Source organism: Dreissena polymorpha, chromosome 11 (assembly GCF_020536995.1).
Source record: "Dreissena polymorpha isolate Duluth1 chromosome 11, UMN_Dpol_1.0, whole genome shotgun sequence".
Classification (NCBI taxonomy): Eukaryota; Metazoa; Mollusca; class Bivalvia; order Myida; family Dreissenidae; genus Dreissena; species Dreissena polymorpha.
This window is the reverse complement of record NC_068365.1, coordinates 27795853-27813238: the sequence shown is the minus strand read 5'-3', so window position 1 is coordinate 27813238 and position 17386 is coordinate 27795853. Positions and strand designations below refer to the sequence as shown.

At 34.0% G+C, this 17386-nt stretch overlaps 1 protein-coding gene and 1 long non-coding RNA gene across 2 annotated transcripts in view; one reads left to right on the top strand and one right to left on the bottom strand.

Moving 5' to 3' along the window:
- Nucleotides 1–17386, top strand: part of LOC127850589 (centrosomal protein of 162 kDa-like) — a 62909-nt gene that overhangs the window by 16288 nt on the left and 29235 nt on the right. The window contains exons 6-18 of the mRNA XM_052383718.1: nt 466–508; nt 1624–1670; nt 2153–2238; nt 3112–3297; nt 3868–3904; nt 4462–4644; nt 5710–5880; nt 6761–6838; nt 9457–9547; nt 10407–10497; nt 13296–13452; nt 14756–14884; nt 15466–15612. Of these exons, the coding sequence (XP_052239678.1) occupies nt 466–508; nt 1624–1670; nt 2153–2238; nt 3112–3297; nt 3868–3904; nt 4462–4644; nt 5710–5880; nt 6761–6838; nt 9457–9547; nt 10407–10497; nt 13296–13452; nt 14756–14884; nt 15466–15612 (1446 nt within the window). The remainder of the gene's footprint in view (nt 1–465; nt 509–1623; nt 1671–2152; nt 2239–3111; nt 3298–3867; nt 3905–4461; nt 4645–5709; nt 5881–6760; nt 6839–9456; nt 9548–10406; nt 10498–13295; nt 13453–14755; nt 14885–15465; nt 15613–17386) is intronic.
- LOC127850591 (uncharacterized) overlaps nt 9415–17386 on the bottom strand; it is a 40195-nt gene continuing 32223 nt past the window's right edge. Inside the window, exon 3 of the long non-coding RNA XR_008035369.1 lies at nt 9415–9524. This is a non-coding gene — a long non-coding RNA (uncharacterized LOC127850591). The remainder of the gene's footprint in view (nt 9525–17386) is intronic.

The window sequence follows — 17386 nt, the reverse complement described above, 5'->3', positions numbered from 1 at the left end:
GAAACAATAACTCACCAAGCAAAAATAATGATTCTCTTACTTTGAGGGGAGAAGCCAAAATATCATCTACTGTCAGCTCTAACTGCCGTTTTGATGATGAAGTTGATCGTATTTAATATACAAGTTTCGTTTTAAAACAATGCATTTTTTTATTTGAATATGGGATAAAACTCGACATAAATGCTTCTTTTTCGTCACTTTTACTTAGTTATGAATATTTGCAATAGAAAAAAATGCTTAAAATCATAAAGAAGCTAATTTTACTGCTCTTGTTTCACCTATCTGTGTTTTGAACATAAAATATTCTGTCTTGTAAATAGCAGCCCAAACCGGTATTGTTGGTATTTACAATGACCCATATGAGCAGGTATTTTTTTGACATGCCTAATCGTGTTTTTACGGGTTACCGTTTGAGCACTATGGGTCATATACAGAAATGTAATTTGCCTTGTCGTTTTTTTACAGTATCGGAAAAATCGGACGAAGACATACATGGGGACTTTCGCAGGTATGTTTGATAATAATGTATCAGAAAAGCCTATTTGTGTAAACAAAATATGCTGTCTAGTATCTGGTTATAAAAATGCAAGCTTATATTTACCTTATGCATTGAACTGCTATTGTTAACATTTGGTTGACAATTTATCAGTTGTTGTCTTACATAGTAGACTTGTATAACTGTCACCAATGGTATATAATATAAGAAAGATGTTTTTAAAATAAAATCATTTACATTTGGAACTAAACAAGCTATACATTAAGAACCAACACTTATCACAAAACCGTCATTAGAAACCAAATAAGCTTAATTCTAACACGGCACGTGCCAAATTTCATAGAAACAAAGAAGAAACTCAACCATGGGCTATTCTGCAATAATTATGGGTGGAGCTTATACACCGAAAGCACGCGCTGTAACTAAACAAAACATGCCGATACATTTTCCACAAGCGTAATAATTGTAACATATACATTGTTGTTATAGTTGTAGCTGTAACACACTTGTGTTAATTAAAAGTGTACAATGTTAACATGTAAGTTTACACAAGTTGTTGTTGTTCTTATTTAGCAAACGGGTGAAATGATACGGGTTTTTTTGTCCAGTTTGGCTGTTATTGAGGGCGGAGATCTGATCGACAGAACAGCCGAAAGTCATTTTTATGAGCGGAACTTCACATAAAATAGTACACGAGAAAAAATGATCTATTGTATAAATCTTGAGTAAAAACCGTGTTAGAATAGAAATAATTCATGTACGTTATAGTTTGTTGTCAAATAACCCACGGCCGGAAGTTTAGATGCGTGGTTTCAAATCACTCGTGCTTCACACTCGTGATTTAATCCCTACGCATCTAAACTTCCGGCAGTGGGTTATTCGACAACAAACTATAACATTCACGAATTATTTCTTAATTAAACTTGATTAAAAATTAATATATAATATTTTACATATGTCTTACTATAGGTATGAACTGTGAGACCAACTTGGAAGTACTAAACTAAATTATCATTCTAAAAGTGAATGTTTTTTAAAATTATACGTTTGTTAATATACAAGATACAAACTTAATAGTTACTCATAGTTTTACCAACATTTACTAATAGTTTTCTGTCTGATTTCAGACCGCAGGTTCATCTTCCATCGGACAGCCATGATAGCATAGATACAGGTATGTACAGGTCAAGCTTGAAATAGGAAATGGCTGTAATTTATGAGTTAGCCATTAAACTTTTCAATTTTTTCACCATTTCAAATAAATGACCAAAACATGTTAAATCAGACGTTTTGATTAAATATTCTGGTTATTGGGAAAAAGTATAGGGGTTTATTCTCCACATTTAAACATTTATGATCAGACTGATGTAAACTGGAATACAATAAGATATCCTGCAGGTCAATAAATAACTGGTATTGAAATGGTGATCACAACTTAAACCTCGAGTTTTTTCTTGCAGTTAACACATCTATTTCTGTTTTCATCTTTGGGTCAAGTGGGGTCAAAAACTAGATCATCGGGTCAAATATTCCAAAATTGGTGTCAGTGAACACAATTAAGTGATTAAGGGCAATCATGGACCTCTTGTTATTTAATAGAAAAATTAGTGAGACTTTTAGGCCATTGTTTTCTACCTTCCATGTTACTGTTTTCAGCTGAACTTCTCAATGACAAGAGTTCTCCGGCCAGAATTGGGATGGATACATTGGATGAACTAAGAGACAAGGAACAGTTCTACAGAGTAAATATTCAAACCTTTATAAATACATGTAGTTGTGTACTGTCACCTGCCATAGCTTGAGACATACCTTATGCTGAATTTTAACGGGTATAAATGATTTTTTTATGACATTGATAGTTTGATGTTCAATGAAATGATGTTATGAATGAAAATGATATTATCTGTTTAATTATTTTAAGCAAACAATAAATAATGAATATTGAACAAAATTGTTGATCTGCTATAATTAACCAGTACAATGACCAACACCCACATCTACATTATTTCAGGCCGAATAACTGATAAGAGGTTGGCACAAATGCAAAACGTATCATTTAATTTTAAATAAAGCAACAGACTATAATCTAAACTGAATACTAGACTTAAAGAACAATTCAAGTGCCAAAAAAAATGAGCATATGTTAAGTCAAGAAATGCTGATTAGAACAATGCATGGTGAAATTACTGGATTTGTGTGAAATAAAATAAGCAAGCAATGCTGACTTGATATTTTTGGCAATTTGTGTAAAAACAAGCAAAAGTCTGGCAGCAATCTTACATTCACAGAATTTTGAAATTTAACTGAAAGAAAAACTAGCGTAACGCCTTTTTTGCACATGTTGTGTCATGCCTATGTTATTAAAATCCTTGGTTTGAGAAAAAAGCTAAATAACATGTTTACACCATGAAACCGTGTTATTTCAATAGAATAAACAGGATATAGAAAAAATTGCAGACATGAAAATGTTTTATCCACTTTATAGGAAGCATTCAAATCTAAAGAAGCACATGTTTAACATAGATTATTGGGAGCATTACAGTTCTTACAAACACATATATTTCCCGCTGGATATACTGAACACTGCAAATCTTACAAACACACATTTCCTGCAGGATATAGAGAACAATGCAAACGGAAGTGTGGACTATGGCAGGCTGAACCAGGACCTGAGCGCAACCGGTCACACCATGACACCCGAGGGTCACGCCCGCAATGCTGCCACCCTCGCCGCGCTGAGGGACATTGAGGATGAGGAGGAGGAACATGACAGACCTGGTACCCAGCTCCATAGTGACAAGGTAGTGTGGACTTTAGCCTTGCTCTGTGAAAAGGGGGTTTAATGCATGTGTGTAAAGTGTCAACCCAGATTAGCCTTTGCAGTCCGCACATGCTAATCAGGGACAACACTTTCCGCTTCATTAAGGATGAGGAGGGGAACCTGAAAGACCTGGTACCCAGCTGCACAGTGAGAAGGAGTGGTTATTTGTGAAGATCTTTATTTTTACTCATAAATGATCAAATATATAATATTGTAATTTTTTTAAATTATCTCATTGTTATGTATTAAAAATTATTTCAGTGTTATATATTTAAAATTCTGTCAATGTTATGTTTAAAATTTCCGTCATTGTTACATATATTAAAAATTCTATTATTTTTAAGAATTAAAATTTTGGCTGTTGTGTGTATACAAAAAGTTCTGTCATTGTTATGTGTAAACATTTCTGTAATTGTTATGTTTTATAAATTATGTTATTGTTATGAATGAACAATTTTGTTATTGTAAACATGGGTACTTAATGTTATAGTTCTTGCTCTATAAGTTAAACCTGCTTGGTAACAAAACAAGCTAATTTCTTCTGATATAGGAGCATTCAGAACAGAAGCCCAGTATGCTGTCCAAAGGTATGTATTTCTAAAAATATAATCTTCAAAATGACAGTAAAAAAAAATAAGATTTAGATTTTTAGATTTTTACACTAACAATAATACATTATTTTCTCTCACTATTTACATAGAGGATATTTGGTGGATTTGGTGGAATATCGATTTTAGTTAAAATTGATTGTCCAACGAATCCAACAAATTTTCTTTTTATTTTTTGTAAACAAATGATTATTTTTGTATCTAAACTGGAGAATCACTCTCAAATAATGACATAAAATAACGTCATTTCATAGTAAAACAGTGAAAATTATTGATAATTTTCACTTTTAATTTTCACTGTTTGGAACATTGAATTATCACTTTTAATTCACTGATATTTCTCTATAAACCACAGGAAAGCATAAAATAAAATGAAATCTTTCTCAAGGAGCTTTAGTAATGAGAAAGCTAGTGAAAGCCTCACCTGAGGAAGTTTCTTAGATATCTACATATATAAGGAATTAACCTCCAGTAAACTGAAACACTTTCTGTATGTCAACTCATGCTATAATATGCTTTACACGTCTTGTTGGCAGTATCATTGCTGGACTCGCTGGAGTCTACGATGAACACGACAACTTCCCCGCAGGTTGGGCGGGGTACACTCAGGGACGCCCAAGACATGCTGGAGGAGAGAGAGGAGGATGAGTGGGATGGGTATGGGGCGGGGAGAAACAGGAATAACAACAGTGGGCCAGAGACACTGAAAACTGCTACAGGTGGGTGGGGATGTGAGATCAGAATAGTAGTGATAATTGTGATTAAGTGCTTATGATGATGATGGATTGTGAATGTGAAAAACTGCTACAGGATGGTAGGGAATGTGAGACCAGGATAGTAGTGGTAATTCTGATGGAGTGCTGCTGCTGATGATGATGGATTTTGAATGTGAATTGAAAAACTACAGGAGGGTAGAGAATATATAACACTGCTACATGAGGGTAGGGAATATAATAAACTGCTACATGAGGGTAGGGCATATATTAAACTGCTACAGGAGGATAGGGAATGTTTAAAACTGCTACAGGGGGATAGGGACTATTTAAAACTGCTACATGAGGGTAGGGAATATGTAAAACTGCTACAGGAGGATACGGAATGTTAAAAACTGCTACAGGAGGATAGGGAATAGTAAAAACTGCTACAGGAGGGTAGGGAATATTTAAAACTGTTACAGGAGGATAGGGAATATTTAAAACTGCTTCAGGAGGGTAGGGAATATGTAAAACTGCTTCAGGAGGGTAGGGAATATGTAAAACTGCTACAGCAGGGTAAGGAATGTTTCAAACTGCTGCAGTAGGGTAGGCAATGTTTAAAATTGCTACATGTGGGTTGGGACTATTGAAAACTGTGATATGTGGGTAGGGACTATTGAAAACGGCTACAAGTGGGTGGAAACTATAGATAATTGTGACCATGGAAAACGGCTGCAAGTTGGTGGGGCTATTGAAAAGGTCAGAGAGAGAATTCAGGAGGTGGTAGTGATGATTACAAGGGATTTTTGTTGATGATGACAAATAAAATATTGATAGTAGTGATGGTGATGTTGATTATGATGATGAATATCATTATGGTTGATGATGATGATGATGATGATGATGATGATGATGATGATAATGATGATGATGATGATGATGATGATGACAACTATAATGTCAAAGAAAATAATGATGAATTATATTAATAATTATTATAATGTAAATTTCTTTATTATATTAGTAGGAAATGATAACTGATCATGATTGTGGTTACGATGATATTCACCCATCACAACCCTATTGCAGGATTTATAGGCACAAACACCAGCCAGGAAATAGAAGCCCTACACAAGGCCCTTGAGAAGGTGGGGCTCTCCGCTACCCTTGGCAACGACAGTCAGCTGCTGGACCTCTCCTCGCAGACTGCGGACCGAGAGAGGGAGGATCTTGTGAGGAAACTGCTCAGCACACCCGCAGGTTAACAATAGGGCTTTTCTCTGTCTGTAGGTTCCTGCTTTTTATATTGGAAATTACAAACATTACTCACATGGTCTTTGGAATGTTACAGGTTTTGTTTCATTTTAATATGAAGATATAGGGCTTAACATGTGTGATTCCCAAGTGAAATCATTGAAATAAATTGAAGATTAATTTGGAAATGATTTCAGGGTCTTTTTAAACCACTTGATATTATGGCCATGAATTTGTAATTTCAATAACAATTTACGTTAAAAGAAGAAAATGTGTAATTGTTTGATAATTAACATTTGAATAATTATTCTAAATAAGTAAAAAACAAAATGTTTTTACATTGTCAAAATTGTTCATTTTTACAATGATCATCTCTATTTCCAAAAAAGGAAAAACTTAAACAAATCATGAAATGGACAGTTTGACTGGGGACAAGGTTGCTGTTATTTGGTATTGAAGAATTGTTTGTAATCAATATCTTGAAAACAAAGGTAGCAAATGAAATGAAACTGTATACATTTATTCCTTTGCTGTGGGAATCTGAAATGAGATGGGAGAGATCAAAGTCAAGGTCACTGAAAATAACAATAGAAAATTGGCTAAATATCTCGAGAAGAAATTGACCTATTATGACGCAATCATATATACATTGTACAAAATCTTCATTTGTGTTTGCATCTGAGGCACAAAATGCTTTCCTCTCGAAATCAAGGTTTATGTTTCTCATATGATATTTTGCAAATTTGAAAAATACTAAATATCTTGCCTACAAAATAAACAGTTTCATCCAGAAAAAAACACTTAAGAAACTCTGACAAAAACAAGAAATGCTATGTCCGCTGTCGTCTGACAGCTATTGTTCATGTTGCTTGTAATTTCATCGCAGGCAAGCAGCGTAACATTTCTGAGATCATGAAAGAACTGGAGGACTATGAGACCAAACTGGATAAGAAATCTCAGCCTGGTAAGCGTTGAACATGCATTAATAATGTGTACTCAATAACTTGAAAATATAGTTTGTGTTCATATGTTTCATATGCAATTGTTAGTGAACAGTTTTTATAAAAAAAGTACATACACTGATAAATATCAGAATATATCATTTTGAAAAGTCAATTACAATTAGATTATGTTTTTGTATTACACATGGTCTATTTATTATTGTTTTTGGCAAAAATTTACCAGTTGGTTTCATATTGGTTCATTTTACCCCCCCCCCCCCCCAAAAAAAGCTTGAAAGAAGGTATACTCATGAAACCAAGTAAGATGGTTGTTGTCCCCTACCGGTTTCACCGGAGGGGACTTATGGTTTTCGCTCTGTGTGTCCGTCAGTCCGTCTGTCTAACTTTCTGGATCCTTCTATAACTTTTAAAGTTCGCAATATTTTTTCATGAAACTTGAAACATGGATAAATGGCAATATGGACATTATGCACGTCATTTCATTTTGTTCCTACGTCAAAAATTATGGTTGCTAAGGCAACAAATAGACTAGAAATACTGCTAAAAATGGTGTTTTTTTCTGGATCCTGCGATAACTTTAAAAGTTCTTCATATTTTTTCATGAAACTTGAAACATGTATAGATGGCAATATGGACATTATGCACGTCATTTCATTTTGTTCCTACGTCAAAAATTATGGTTGCTATGGCAACAAATAGACTAAAAATACTGTTAAAAATGGTGTTTTTTTCTGGATCCTGCGATAAATTTAAAAGTTCATAATATTTTTTCATGCAACTTGATACATGGATAGATGGCAATATGGAAATTATGCACGTCATTTTATTCTGTTCCTTTGTAAAAAATTATGGTTGCTATGGCAACAAATAGACTAGAAATACTGCTGAAAATTGTTGTTTTTTTTCTGGATCCTGCGATAACTTTAAAAGTTCTTCATATTTTTTCATGAAACTTGAAACATGGATAGATGGCAATATGGACATATGCACGTCATTTCATGTTGTTCCTACATCAAAAATTCTGGTTGCTATGGCAACAAATGGACTAGAAATACTGCTGAAAATTGTTGTTTTTTTCTGGATCGTGCGATAACTTAAAAAGTTCTTCATATTTTATCATGAATCTTGAAACATGGATAGATGGCAATATGGACATTATGCACGTCATTTCATTTTGTTCTTACGTCAAAAATTCTGGTTGCTATGGCAACAAATATAAAAAAAGAAAAAAATTCTAACACTGGTGGAATTTCTGACAATGGTGGAGCCCGTAGGGGACATATATTGCTTGGCAATAGTCTTGTTCATATCATTTTGTGTCCTTTGAACTAGTTTTTCATTTTTTTGTGTTTCATAAACAAGAATCTTCTAATGCTTTATATTAATAATGAGTAGTGCTGGAACATGAAAATTTAAATTTCCATCTGGGATAAGAGTTTAAACATAGAACTACTGCATTTTTATGCCCGGGGGTATATTTTTTTTTGGCCTGTCTGTCTGTCATTCTGTCACAAAACGTTTACCTTGCATTTAAGTTTTGCAATGACTTTTGCAATATTGAAGATAGCAACTTGATATTTGGCAAGCATGTGTATCTCACTAAGCTGCACATTTTGAGTGGTGAAAGGTCAAGGTCATCATTCAAGGTCAAATGTCTTAAAATACAATCCAAGGGAAGTAATTAGCTTTAAAATTTCTAAACCTGCCAAATGATATATTGAAATTTTATTTCAAAGCTGCGCAATAGGAGGTGTTGTGTTTCTGACAAACACATCTCTTGTTTGTTGTTGTTTTTTTACCCGAAACTTTTCCGGGTTTATATTTTTTAAGGGTCCTAATGAGAAAAATAATCTTTTGCAAACTGGCAGCCAATTTGTCTTTTAGCCAGCTACTTTCTGCCTATACTGAATTTTTGTTTACAAGAGACTTCCTTTAAACGAAAGATAACGAAAGCAGAAAGTTTCTTCCTTGATTAGCCTGTGGGAACTGCATAGGCTAACCTGGAGCAATACTTTATGCAGAGAGTGACTCATTTGTTAAAAGTTCCAATGGCCAGATATCCATGAAACATAATGATTTTTTTCGACATGATGCACAATAATGTTATACAGTTTTTAAATATTTTCTTGAGAAATTAACAGTGGATTTTATTTGACAAGCTTGTGGCCATTGTTAACTGAACTGCTTCTAATATAGGGCAGATTTTAATAAAACTTAATACATTTCATTTACATGATGAGAAATAGAGTATGTTGTTTTTTTCATATTTGAATCAAATTGGCAAACTAATAGCATCTTTGATAAATAATAATAATTTGATCCATTTTTTTTCAATTTTGGTTTAATTAACATAGAACTTTTCACACTTCATATTCAGAAAGAAGTAGAGCGTGGAATAATGTTTGGGTTGGTCTCGCTCAAGATGGCTGACTGGCAACCGTATTTGATAAAGTGTGTTTTCTGAAAATAGATCATTCTTCCATTTGGCCATGCAATGTATAATTTAAAAACCTCAACATCTGTGTCAAATCGTTATTTTAGTGTATAAATCACCTTAAGTGAATTAGGCCCCACTTTTGCCATATGCTTTAATAACAAGATGTCCATTTGTGTGTTCAAGGTCATGAAGCAGCAGCAGACATGGAAGAGTTACGAGGCTTCGATCTCTCGCCAGCCCATCCGTCAATGCTGGAACAGGAAGTCTCACAAAGGTCAGCTATTGTTTTGACATGAAATGTAAATAAAATAAAAGTGTATTAACTCTGTACCACTCAGATAAACAATTATAGGTTTTGAAGTCTCCTAGACAATCAAATTAAATTGAAGACCTTTGTTACTAGCTTCATGTCTTAAAGCTTTAATATCCAACCCTAAGGTACTGATGAGCAGCAAACAGCATAAAACCTGAACTGAACAGACATCGACTTACTCGCAGGTTGTTCTGGTTTTATGCTTTTTTCTTAACGCCATTTTCAATTTGCTTCTGAGCTGAGGAAGGGTTACAAACTTATTCATTTTGAGGTTCATAATAATGAGCATTCAATTAACTCTGAATGTAAGCCAATGGAAAAGTTCATTACAAATTACATGTAGCTGTAAACTTCAATGGTTCATTGTAAGTTACATTTGAAGATAAAGCTGGATTATAAATCCATACTTAATGCAATATTTTTACTTATTTTTTTCTAGAGGAGATTTGTTATAATTTGCCATAACCGTATCTCATTTCAACCCCAAACCTTGACATGCAAAACGATCAGTGAAGTTAAATAAGTTGCACAAATAATTAACCCTTTCCCCCATTAGAAGCAAAGTGAAAATTGCTTTTGCAGCCAGTATAAAACCAGAACAGCCTGCGAGTAACTTGCAGACTGTTCAGGTTATATTCTGTTTGCTGCTCATCAGTAACTTAGAGTTTTAAAACTTGAATTTAGTAAGAAAGATTTTTAATTTAAACTTGAATTTAGTACGAAATGTTTTTAATTTAATGTACCTTTCTAAAGGACTACAAATGCATCAAAATATGTATCTAAGTGGTAAAGGGGTAAGATAACTGTGCTAACATTCCAGTCACAGATCCCAGCGTGGGGACAGTTCCTACCGAGGGTTTGACACGTCTCACACTGAGGACACTGAGATGTACAGACCAGTCATTGAAGTGGTGGGTGATTGGAGACCCTAGTCATGCTTTATCAGTTTGCATTGATATTAGTGATATAATGTTTTGAAAGGGGTTAGAAGATTTTTTCACTTAAAATGGAATATTTTCATTCTGCCCTTTTTGCTTGCCTTTGATTATATCAAACAGGGAATACAAATTTATGTATGTCATCATGGAGCGGGAGGCATTAAGCATTTCACCTGTCCATCTTTCCTTTATCGTATGTTAGTTCGCTCTGAAGTTTGTGTTGTTTACTTCTCTTTAATTTATGGGTGGTGCTAGCTCAAAGTTCCAGAGTTAAATTACCTTACTGTGTAGGTGATTGCAAAGAAAGGAATTTAAGCTGTGACGAATTTTGGCAGAATTTGGTTTTGTGTCTGTTTTTCCTCAATAGAATTAGTAGCCAAAAAATGTTGTGTTTTTAACAAGCCTTTGACTACTAGGTGGATCTAGCTCAAACTGTCACAGTTTATGATGTATTTATGATGTGTATATCAGGGTTCGCACAGACCTTGAAAAGTGCTTGAAAATGAAGGTTTATCTTGGAAAGTGCTTAAAAACGATCTGGAGTGCTTAAAAGTGCTTATTTTCATCCATAGCCTTGAAAAGTGCTTAGAAAGTGCTTGAATTTGGCTGGAAAAGTGCTTGAAAATGAAATAACAACAATTAAAAATGTTAAAAACAGATTCATTATTTCCAAGCTTTCACATTATTTCACGTCATATCGATCCGATGATATTGATCGCTCCTCCTATCTGACCCACGCCAATTTTCGCGCGCTTTTTATCAGAACAAAGAAATTCATTTATTTCTTGTAGAAGTTGTAACCTAAAATATCTGTCGCCAATGGGTCTACTTTGTTGTTGTTTTTTGTATGCATTATGCAATTACCGTGCTGACAAGTTGAAATATGCCAGTGAATAAGTGCATTTTTCAGAAAGGGTTGCTTTTGAAGTATACTTGGGTTATTGACAACGCCAATTCTAAGTATGCAGAACAGATATAGAGATGGCTAGTATAGGGGAATCCGCGTCGTAAAGCCACCAGAAGAGTGAACATTTAGAATACATATTCAATACAAATAACGGGTTTTGTTTTGGTATGTGTAATGCCTTTGGTCAATTACGGTACTATATCATAATGAAATATCTTACTTTTGATTAAAACAGTTGTTACGGTATCAGGGTAGTGCAGACTGTTGTAAGTCACAAAGAATGTTAAGCAAGAAGGGACCAATTTAGCAAAAATGTTGTCAGTATAGGACACTAAAATAATATACATTTTTCAGTATGTCGGATTAAAAAAGTGATTGAATTTGGATTTTTTTCCCTTGAAAAGTGCTTAAAAAGTGCTTGAATTTCATTCAAGAAAATCTGTATGAACCCTGTATATGATAAAAAGGAGAGGAATTTTGACTGAGACCGATTTGGGCTCAATTATTGCCCTTTTTCCCACTGCAGAAAATAAAGAGGATTTGTTGATGTCCAAAAATGTGTTGTGGGGGCATCAGAGTCTGTTACACATGTTTAGTTTAGTTTGCTTGCAACACAATTCCAAAAACTTTTCTTTGAAATTAGTTCAATAATTCGCTTGTGGCGTTACTTTTATGGCAATTTGCTTCTGACCATGCCCTGTTCATCCGTATCACAATAACTTTACTTTGACCTTGACCTTGTAATAGAAATGAGCTTGCTAGCGCCAGCTTGAAGCATGTTTGTTAATCAAACCCAGATTCTTGTTAAATATTATTATTAACATGTTAAAATGATGTATGCATTGATTTGTAGTCAGAAGACCCAGAATTTCAGTCTCGATTAGTAAGTTGTGTGCACAAGACTAACTCAGTGTTGCAGTGAGTTAAATGATAAATGTGTGAATACATGTAATTGCCAAATTAGGAACTTAATAAATAGGCTAGTCACATCAAATTTTTCATGAAATAATTACTGGATGGTTTTGTGGTTGATTTAGGTGTATCTTCATTCACTTAACACAGATGGAGTCTTAATTTCGAAGTTTTACTTCATATACTTAATATCTTAGTTTTACTTCAAATGATCAATTTCTAAGTTTTATTTCAGATTTTGTAATTCAAAGTTTTACTTTAGATAATCAATTTCAAAGTTTTTCTACTGATTTTTTTTTTCAAAGTTTTTATTCTGTTGATCAATCTCTAAGTTTATCATCTAATACCTAATTTCAAAGTTTTACTTTAGATGATGTTTTGCTAAGTTTATCATCGAATACCTAATTTCAAAGAATTACTTCAGATGATCAATTGCTTAGTTAAACGTCAGATACTTAATTTCCAAGTTTGATTCATCATATAACTAGATTGTTTGCTGTGAGATTATGTGTGATTTTCATGTGCATTAATGATGAGAAGAAGCATTTCCCATGCAGATTGCTAGTAACAAAAAGTATATTATCTTGTCGGATGACATCTGACGATTTTGTTGTTAACTTTATGTGTATGTTGGTAAAGATATTAATTTCTAGCTCTGATGCTATGATTGGCCTTACCCCCCAAGATCTGTGACCTAGCATTTGTTCATGTGTTTCCTACGATATAAACACAAGATTTTGCTTTTTAGTATGTATTTTGGAACTGTTGGTACATATTTTGATAGGAACTTTTTGTTTTCAATCCACTATCATTGTAAGGGTTAAATATAACAAAAATTCAGTTATAAGATTCTTCACCAGTCAATTGTTGAAAAGAATATTCTAGTCTCCTACTTTGAAAAAAAACAACTGACTGTTATTTTAATTAAAAGTATTATTTCTAATTTTTATAGTCTGTAAAAGAAAGGGGACGTGGAAAGAAAAAGACAGAGAAGAAGGTAAAAGATGACGAAGCAAAGAAAACAAGGAAAGAAAAATCACCACATTCCAAGAAGAAACTAAACAATTCAACATTGGATAGATCAAGGTCAAGTTCTCCTGTAAAAATAGGTAAGAAGCGTGCTTTTACACCTATTTATAAATTGTAATATATTGTTATTTAGTCTGTAAAATCTGCATTTGTTAGTTAGGTCAAGTGTTATAAGGCATCTACATAAGTCCCCTTATGTCCAATATCTTGAACATTTTTCCTATTTCATAATGCATGCACCTCTTGCTTGCATCTTAAGTAAAACTGGATTTCTAAATTACACTAAAATATATGATACGTTTCACAAAATCCAGGAAAATTACCTAATTAGTGTCCCACAAATAATAATGGTTTTATTTATTTAAATGCCCAATTTTGATAACTGACCAGCATGTCATTAAAATTAAGCATGTTTATTTTACCTATAACTTTTCAGGTTTAAGTTAGTCTCTACTGTTACTTCTTTTTTCTTCACTGAAAACTTCAAACATGTTTTTGGGGTCATTATTTAGGTGACTTACAGAATATATATACACTTCAACACCATTATTTCAAACTCCGATAATCAGAATTCACCGTTATTTCGAAGTATTTTTCGGGTCCCGATTTTGGTTCTTCTTTGTTTAATGTAAAATTTCATTGTTAATCCGAACTTCGTTAAACCTAAGAAATCGTTAATTCGAAGTGATTCAGTCGGTCCCAACACTGTAATTCGCACCTTATTATCAATCTTTAATCCGAAGTCAAAACTGCAAAATACTGAGCGTAATTTCACACCTTTGTCGTGGCTCGTCAAAATCCGATAATTACACCTTTGTCGTCTGCGTGAACGCCGGTGTTCAGAGAGACATCGTGTATAAGTTGAAAAAATGTTAAATAATTTCCGAAAATGTATTAATATGTATGTATGTCTGATAATTTGTGCTATTCATTATATTTTATATGCTCTTTAATAAGACAAAAATAAAAACAAGAAAAATAATCGTTTTTATCCTCTGTTTGTTACAAGTGGAAATCTATTGCTATCTGACTAGTTTACGCTTTTAAGTAAGCGTGTAACCGAGCCATGTGAATTCCACAACGTTTCATTTTTTACAGAATCAAAGAAGTCTTCTGTCAAATGTTTATTTCGAATTATCGTTAGTCCGAAGTTTTTTAACGGTCCCGACGACTTCGAAATAACGGTGTTAAAGTGTATATATATATGTATGATCAAATGCTAAAGTGAAAAAATAATTCAGCATGATTTCTTTGAGAGCTCTTCATTCGGCTATTTATTTTGGTTGACTGTTTGGTTATTTAGCATCAATTACATTCAGGTATTTTTCAAATGCTCAACTCTTGATTGTATTTTTCAAATCTAATGAGATACTATTTATTCAGATTTCTCGGAGAGTTTGAAGTGGAGAATCAAGCCAGTGAAGAGTTCAGGTTATGGAAAACCATTCAGCCCTCCAAAACCTCCCCGCACTCGTGAGCGAGACATCCTCGGGTACTCTCGCACTCAGAAAGGTAAGCAGTCTGAAATTTGAGAATACATTACTATGTCTGTGTCTCAATTTTGGTAGAAACTATGAGCATTTGTATTTCTTCCTCATTCCAATTTTCTCAAATAGTGTTAAGTGTGTCAATTAAGAGTCATTTACTATTCACAGCTTAAGTTAGTTGCTTATAAACATACTGTTGGCAATTGAAATCTAATACAATGTGTATTGCATTAAAGTTGAAGCAAGGAATACAAGATTTGTCATATTTGCGTAATAGTACCATGTCAGTGTGTATGTAAAAATCATTTGCCAGTCAGCTTCTCAACTGATTTTATTTCACATTAATTATTATTAGGGCTTTTTTCTTGATTTGGGGAAGAGGCATTGTCTTCCATTTAAGGGGAAAATGTTGAGAAAAACTGAAAAATGGTAAAACAAGTTCAAGATTACTTGAAATAAAGTGGAAGGGGGCTTTCTGGTGAGGCAATTATCGTTTTTCTTACGGCGCCTGCTAAACAAGGAAAAATGACCTTGTTTAATTTGCAAGAATATTTTTCACACTGAAACCATGATGGTGCAGTTCACATAGTTATGTAATCTGTTCAGAAAGGGACCAAAGTTCTTCCCCTGCCGGAACCCCCACGCGTCCTGGCAGCGGTCGGCCAGATGGCAAGGGCAAAGGTGTGCCAAGCGTGAAGTCTCTCAAAGGAAGGGAGTGGAGCCCAGCAGAGGTTGCTAGGCAGAAGGTTAAAGGTCATAACAAAGTTTCTATTTAGTTTTCATATTTTTATGCCCCCGGAAGGGTGGCATATAGCAGTTGAACTGTCCGTCAGTCAGTATGTCAGTCTGTCCGTCCATCCGAAAAAACTTTAACATTGGCCATAACTTTTTAAATATTCAAGATAGCACCTTGATATTTGGCATGCATGTGTATCTCATGGAGCTGCTCATTTTGAGTGGTTAAATTTCAAGGTTTACATCATCCTTCAAGGTCTAGGGTCGAAAAATCAAAGTCAAGGGAAGTAATAAGCTTTAAATGGACATAGTTATCTGACCTGCCCACGTATATATTTTTGTTAAATAAATCAAAGCAGGGCAGTAGGCGGGATTGTGTTTCTGACAAACACATTGTGGTAAAAGGTCAAGGTCATCCTTTACGGTCTACGGTAAAAATACACATTTAAGGGAAGTAATAAGCTTTAAAAAGGGAGAAAATTATTCAATATTGAACATAGCCACTTTATATATTTGGCATGCATGTGTATCTCATGGAAATGCACATTTTGAGTGGTGAATCTACAGTCACAGTAGTGCCTTTTAATTATTTGCTACTAAAAATAGGAATTTGTGACAGACAATTATTTTCAAGGGAAGTAATTTATATAATTATAAATCTCATATTATATATTTCTTTACCAAGAATTGAAGTTCTTTTCACAGTTACTGTACAGATTTATTATTTTGATTATTTATACCCCAAATTATTGTTTTTTCCAAAGTTTTTTTGTTCCCCGGTTGAATTGGACAAAATTCAAGGGAAGTAATAACCTTTAAAGGGACATGATTTTTATACCTGCCAAATGATAAATAGAAATTTTATTTCAATGCGGCGCAGCAGGGGGCATTCAGTTTCTGACAAACACATCTCTTGTTTATTATTCATTGATGTTCTGATAAATATTATAGGTTTTAAGGTTTGAAGTTTCATGTGATCACTTGTTTTGACTTTGATCTCCTTTTAGCTGACTTTTGTTTAAACTTTGACAGCTGAATAACTTACTGATAGCTTAATCCGCCACATTTTAAATGTATTTTAATGATATTTTCCAAAATGCTTAACTGATTAGCACACAAACTCACATGAATCAAGTGAAGTTAAATATGCATTTTCTGACATGTTTTGTGAACATTTTTATTGTTTAGGACCAATTATAAGTCCTCTTAAATTCCTTACTTGTGTAAAAATTGACTGCATAAGTGTCTTAATCAGCCACTCCTCTTAAAACAGTTTGGTAAAATAGTATTAATGGATTTATTAAAAAAGACTTTGACTAACAAGCTTAATTTTCAAATTTTCACTATTTTTAGCTCACCTGAGCGATAGCTCGGGGTGAGCTATTGTGATCACTCACCGTCCGGCGTCCGTCCGTCCGTCCGTCCGTCCGTCCGTCCGTCCGTCCGTCCGTCCGTCCGTCCGTCTGTCTGTCTGTCTGTCTGTCTGTCTGTCTGTCTGTCTGTCTGTCTGTCTGTCTGTCTGTCTGTCTGTCTGTCTGTCTGTAAACAATTTGTAAACATCTTCTTCTACTAAACCATTGAGCCAATTTCAACTAAATTTTCATGTGGAGCATCCCTAGGTCATGGGACAAAAGAATTGTTAAAAAAAATTTGCTCACATAACCAAGATGGCCGCCATGACCATATATGGTAAAAACCTTAAAAAATCTTCTTGTCAGAAACCGCTCATCAGATTTTCACAAAATTTCACAGGGATGACCTTTGAAGGCTCCCCTGAAAAAGTTGTTCAAAG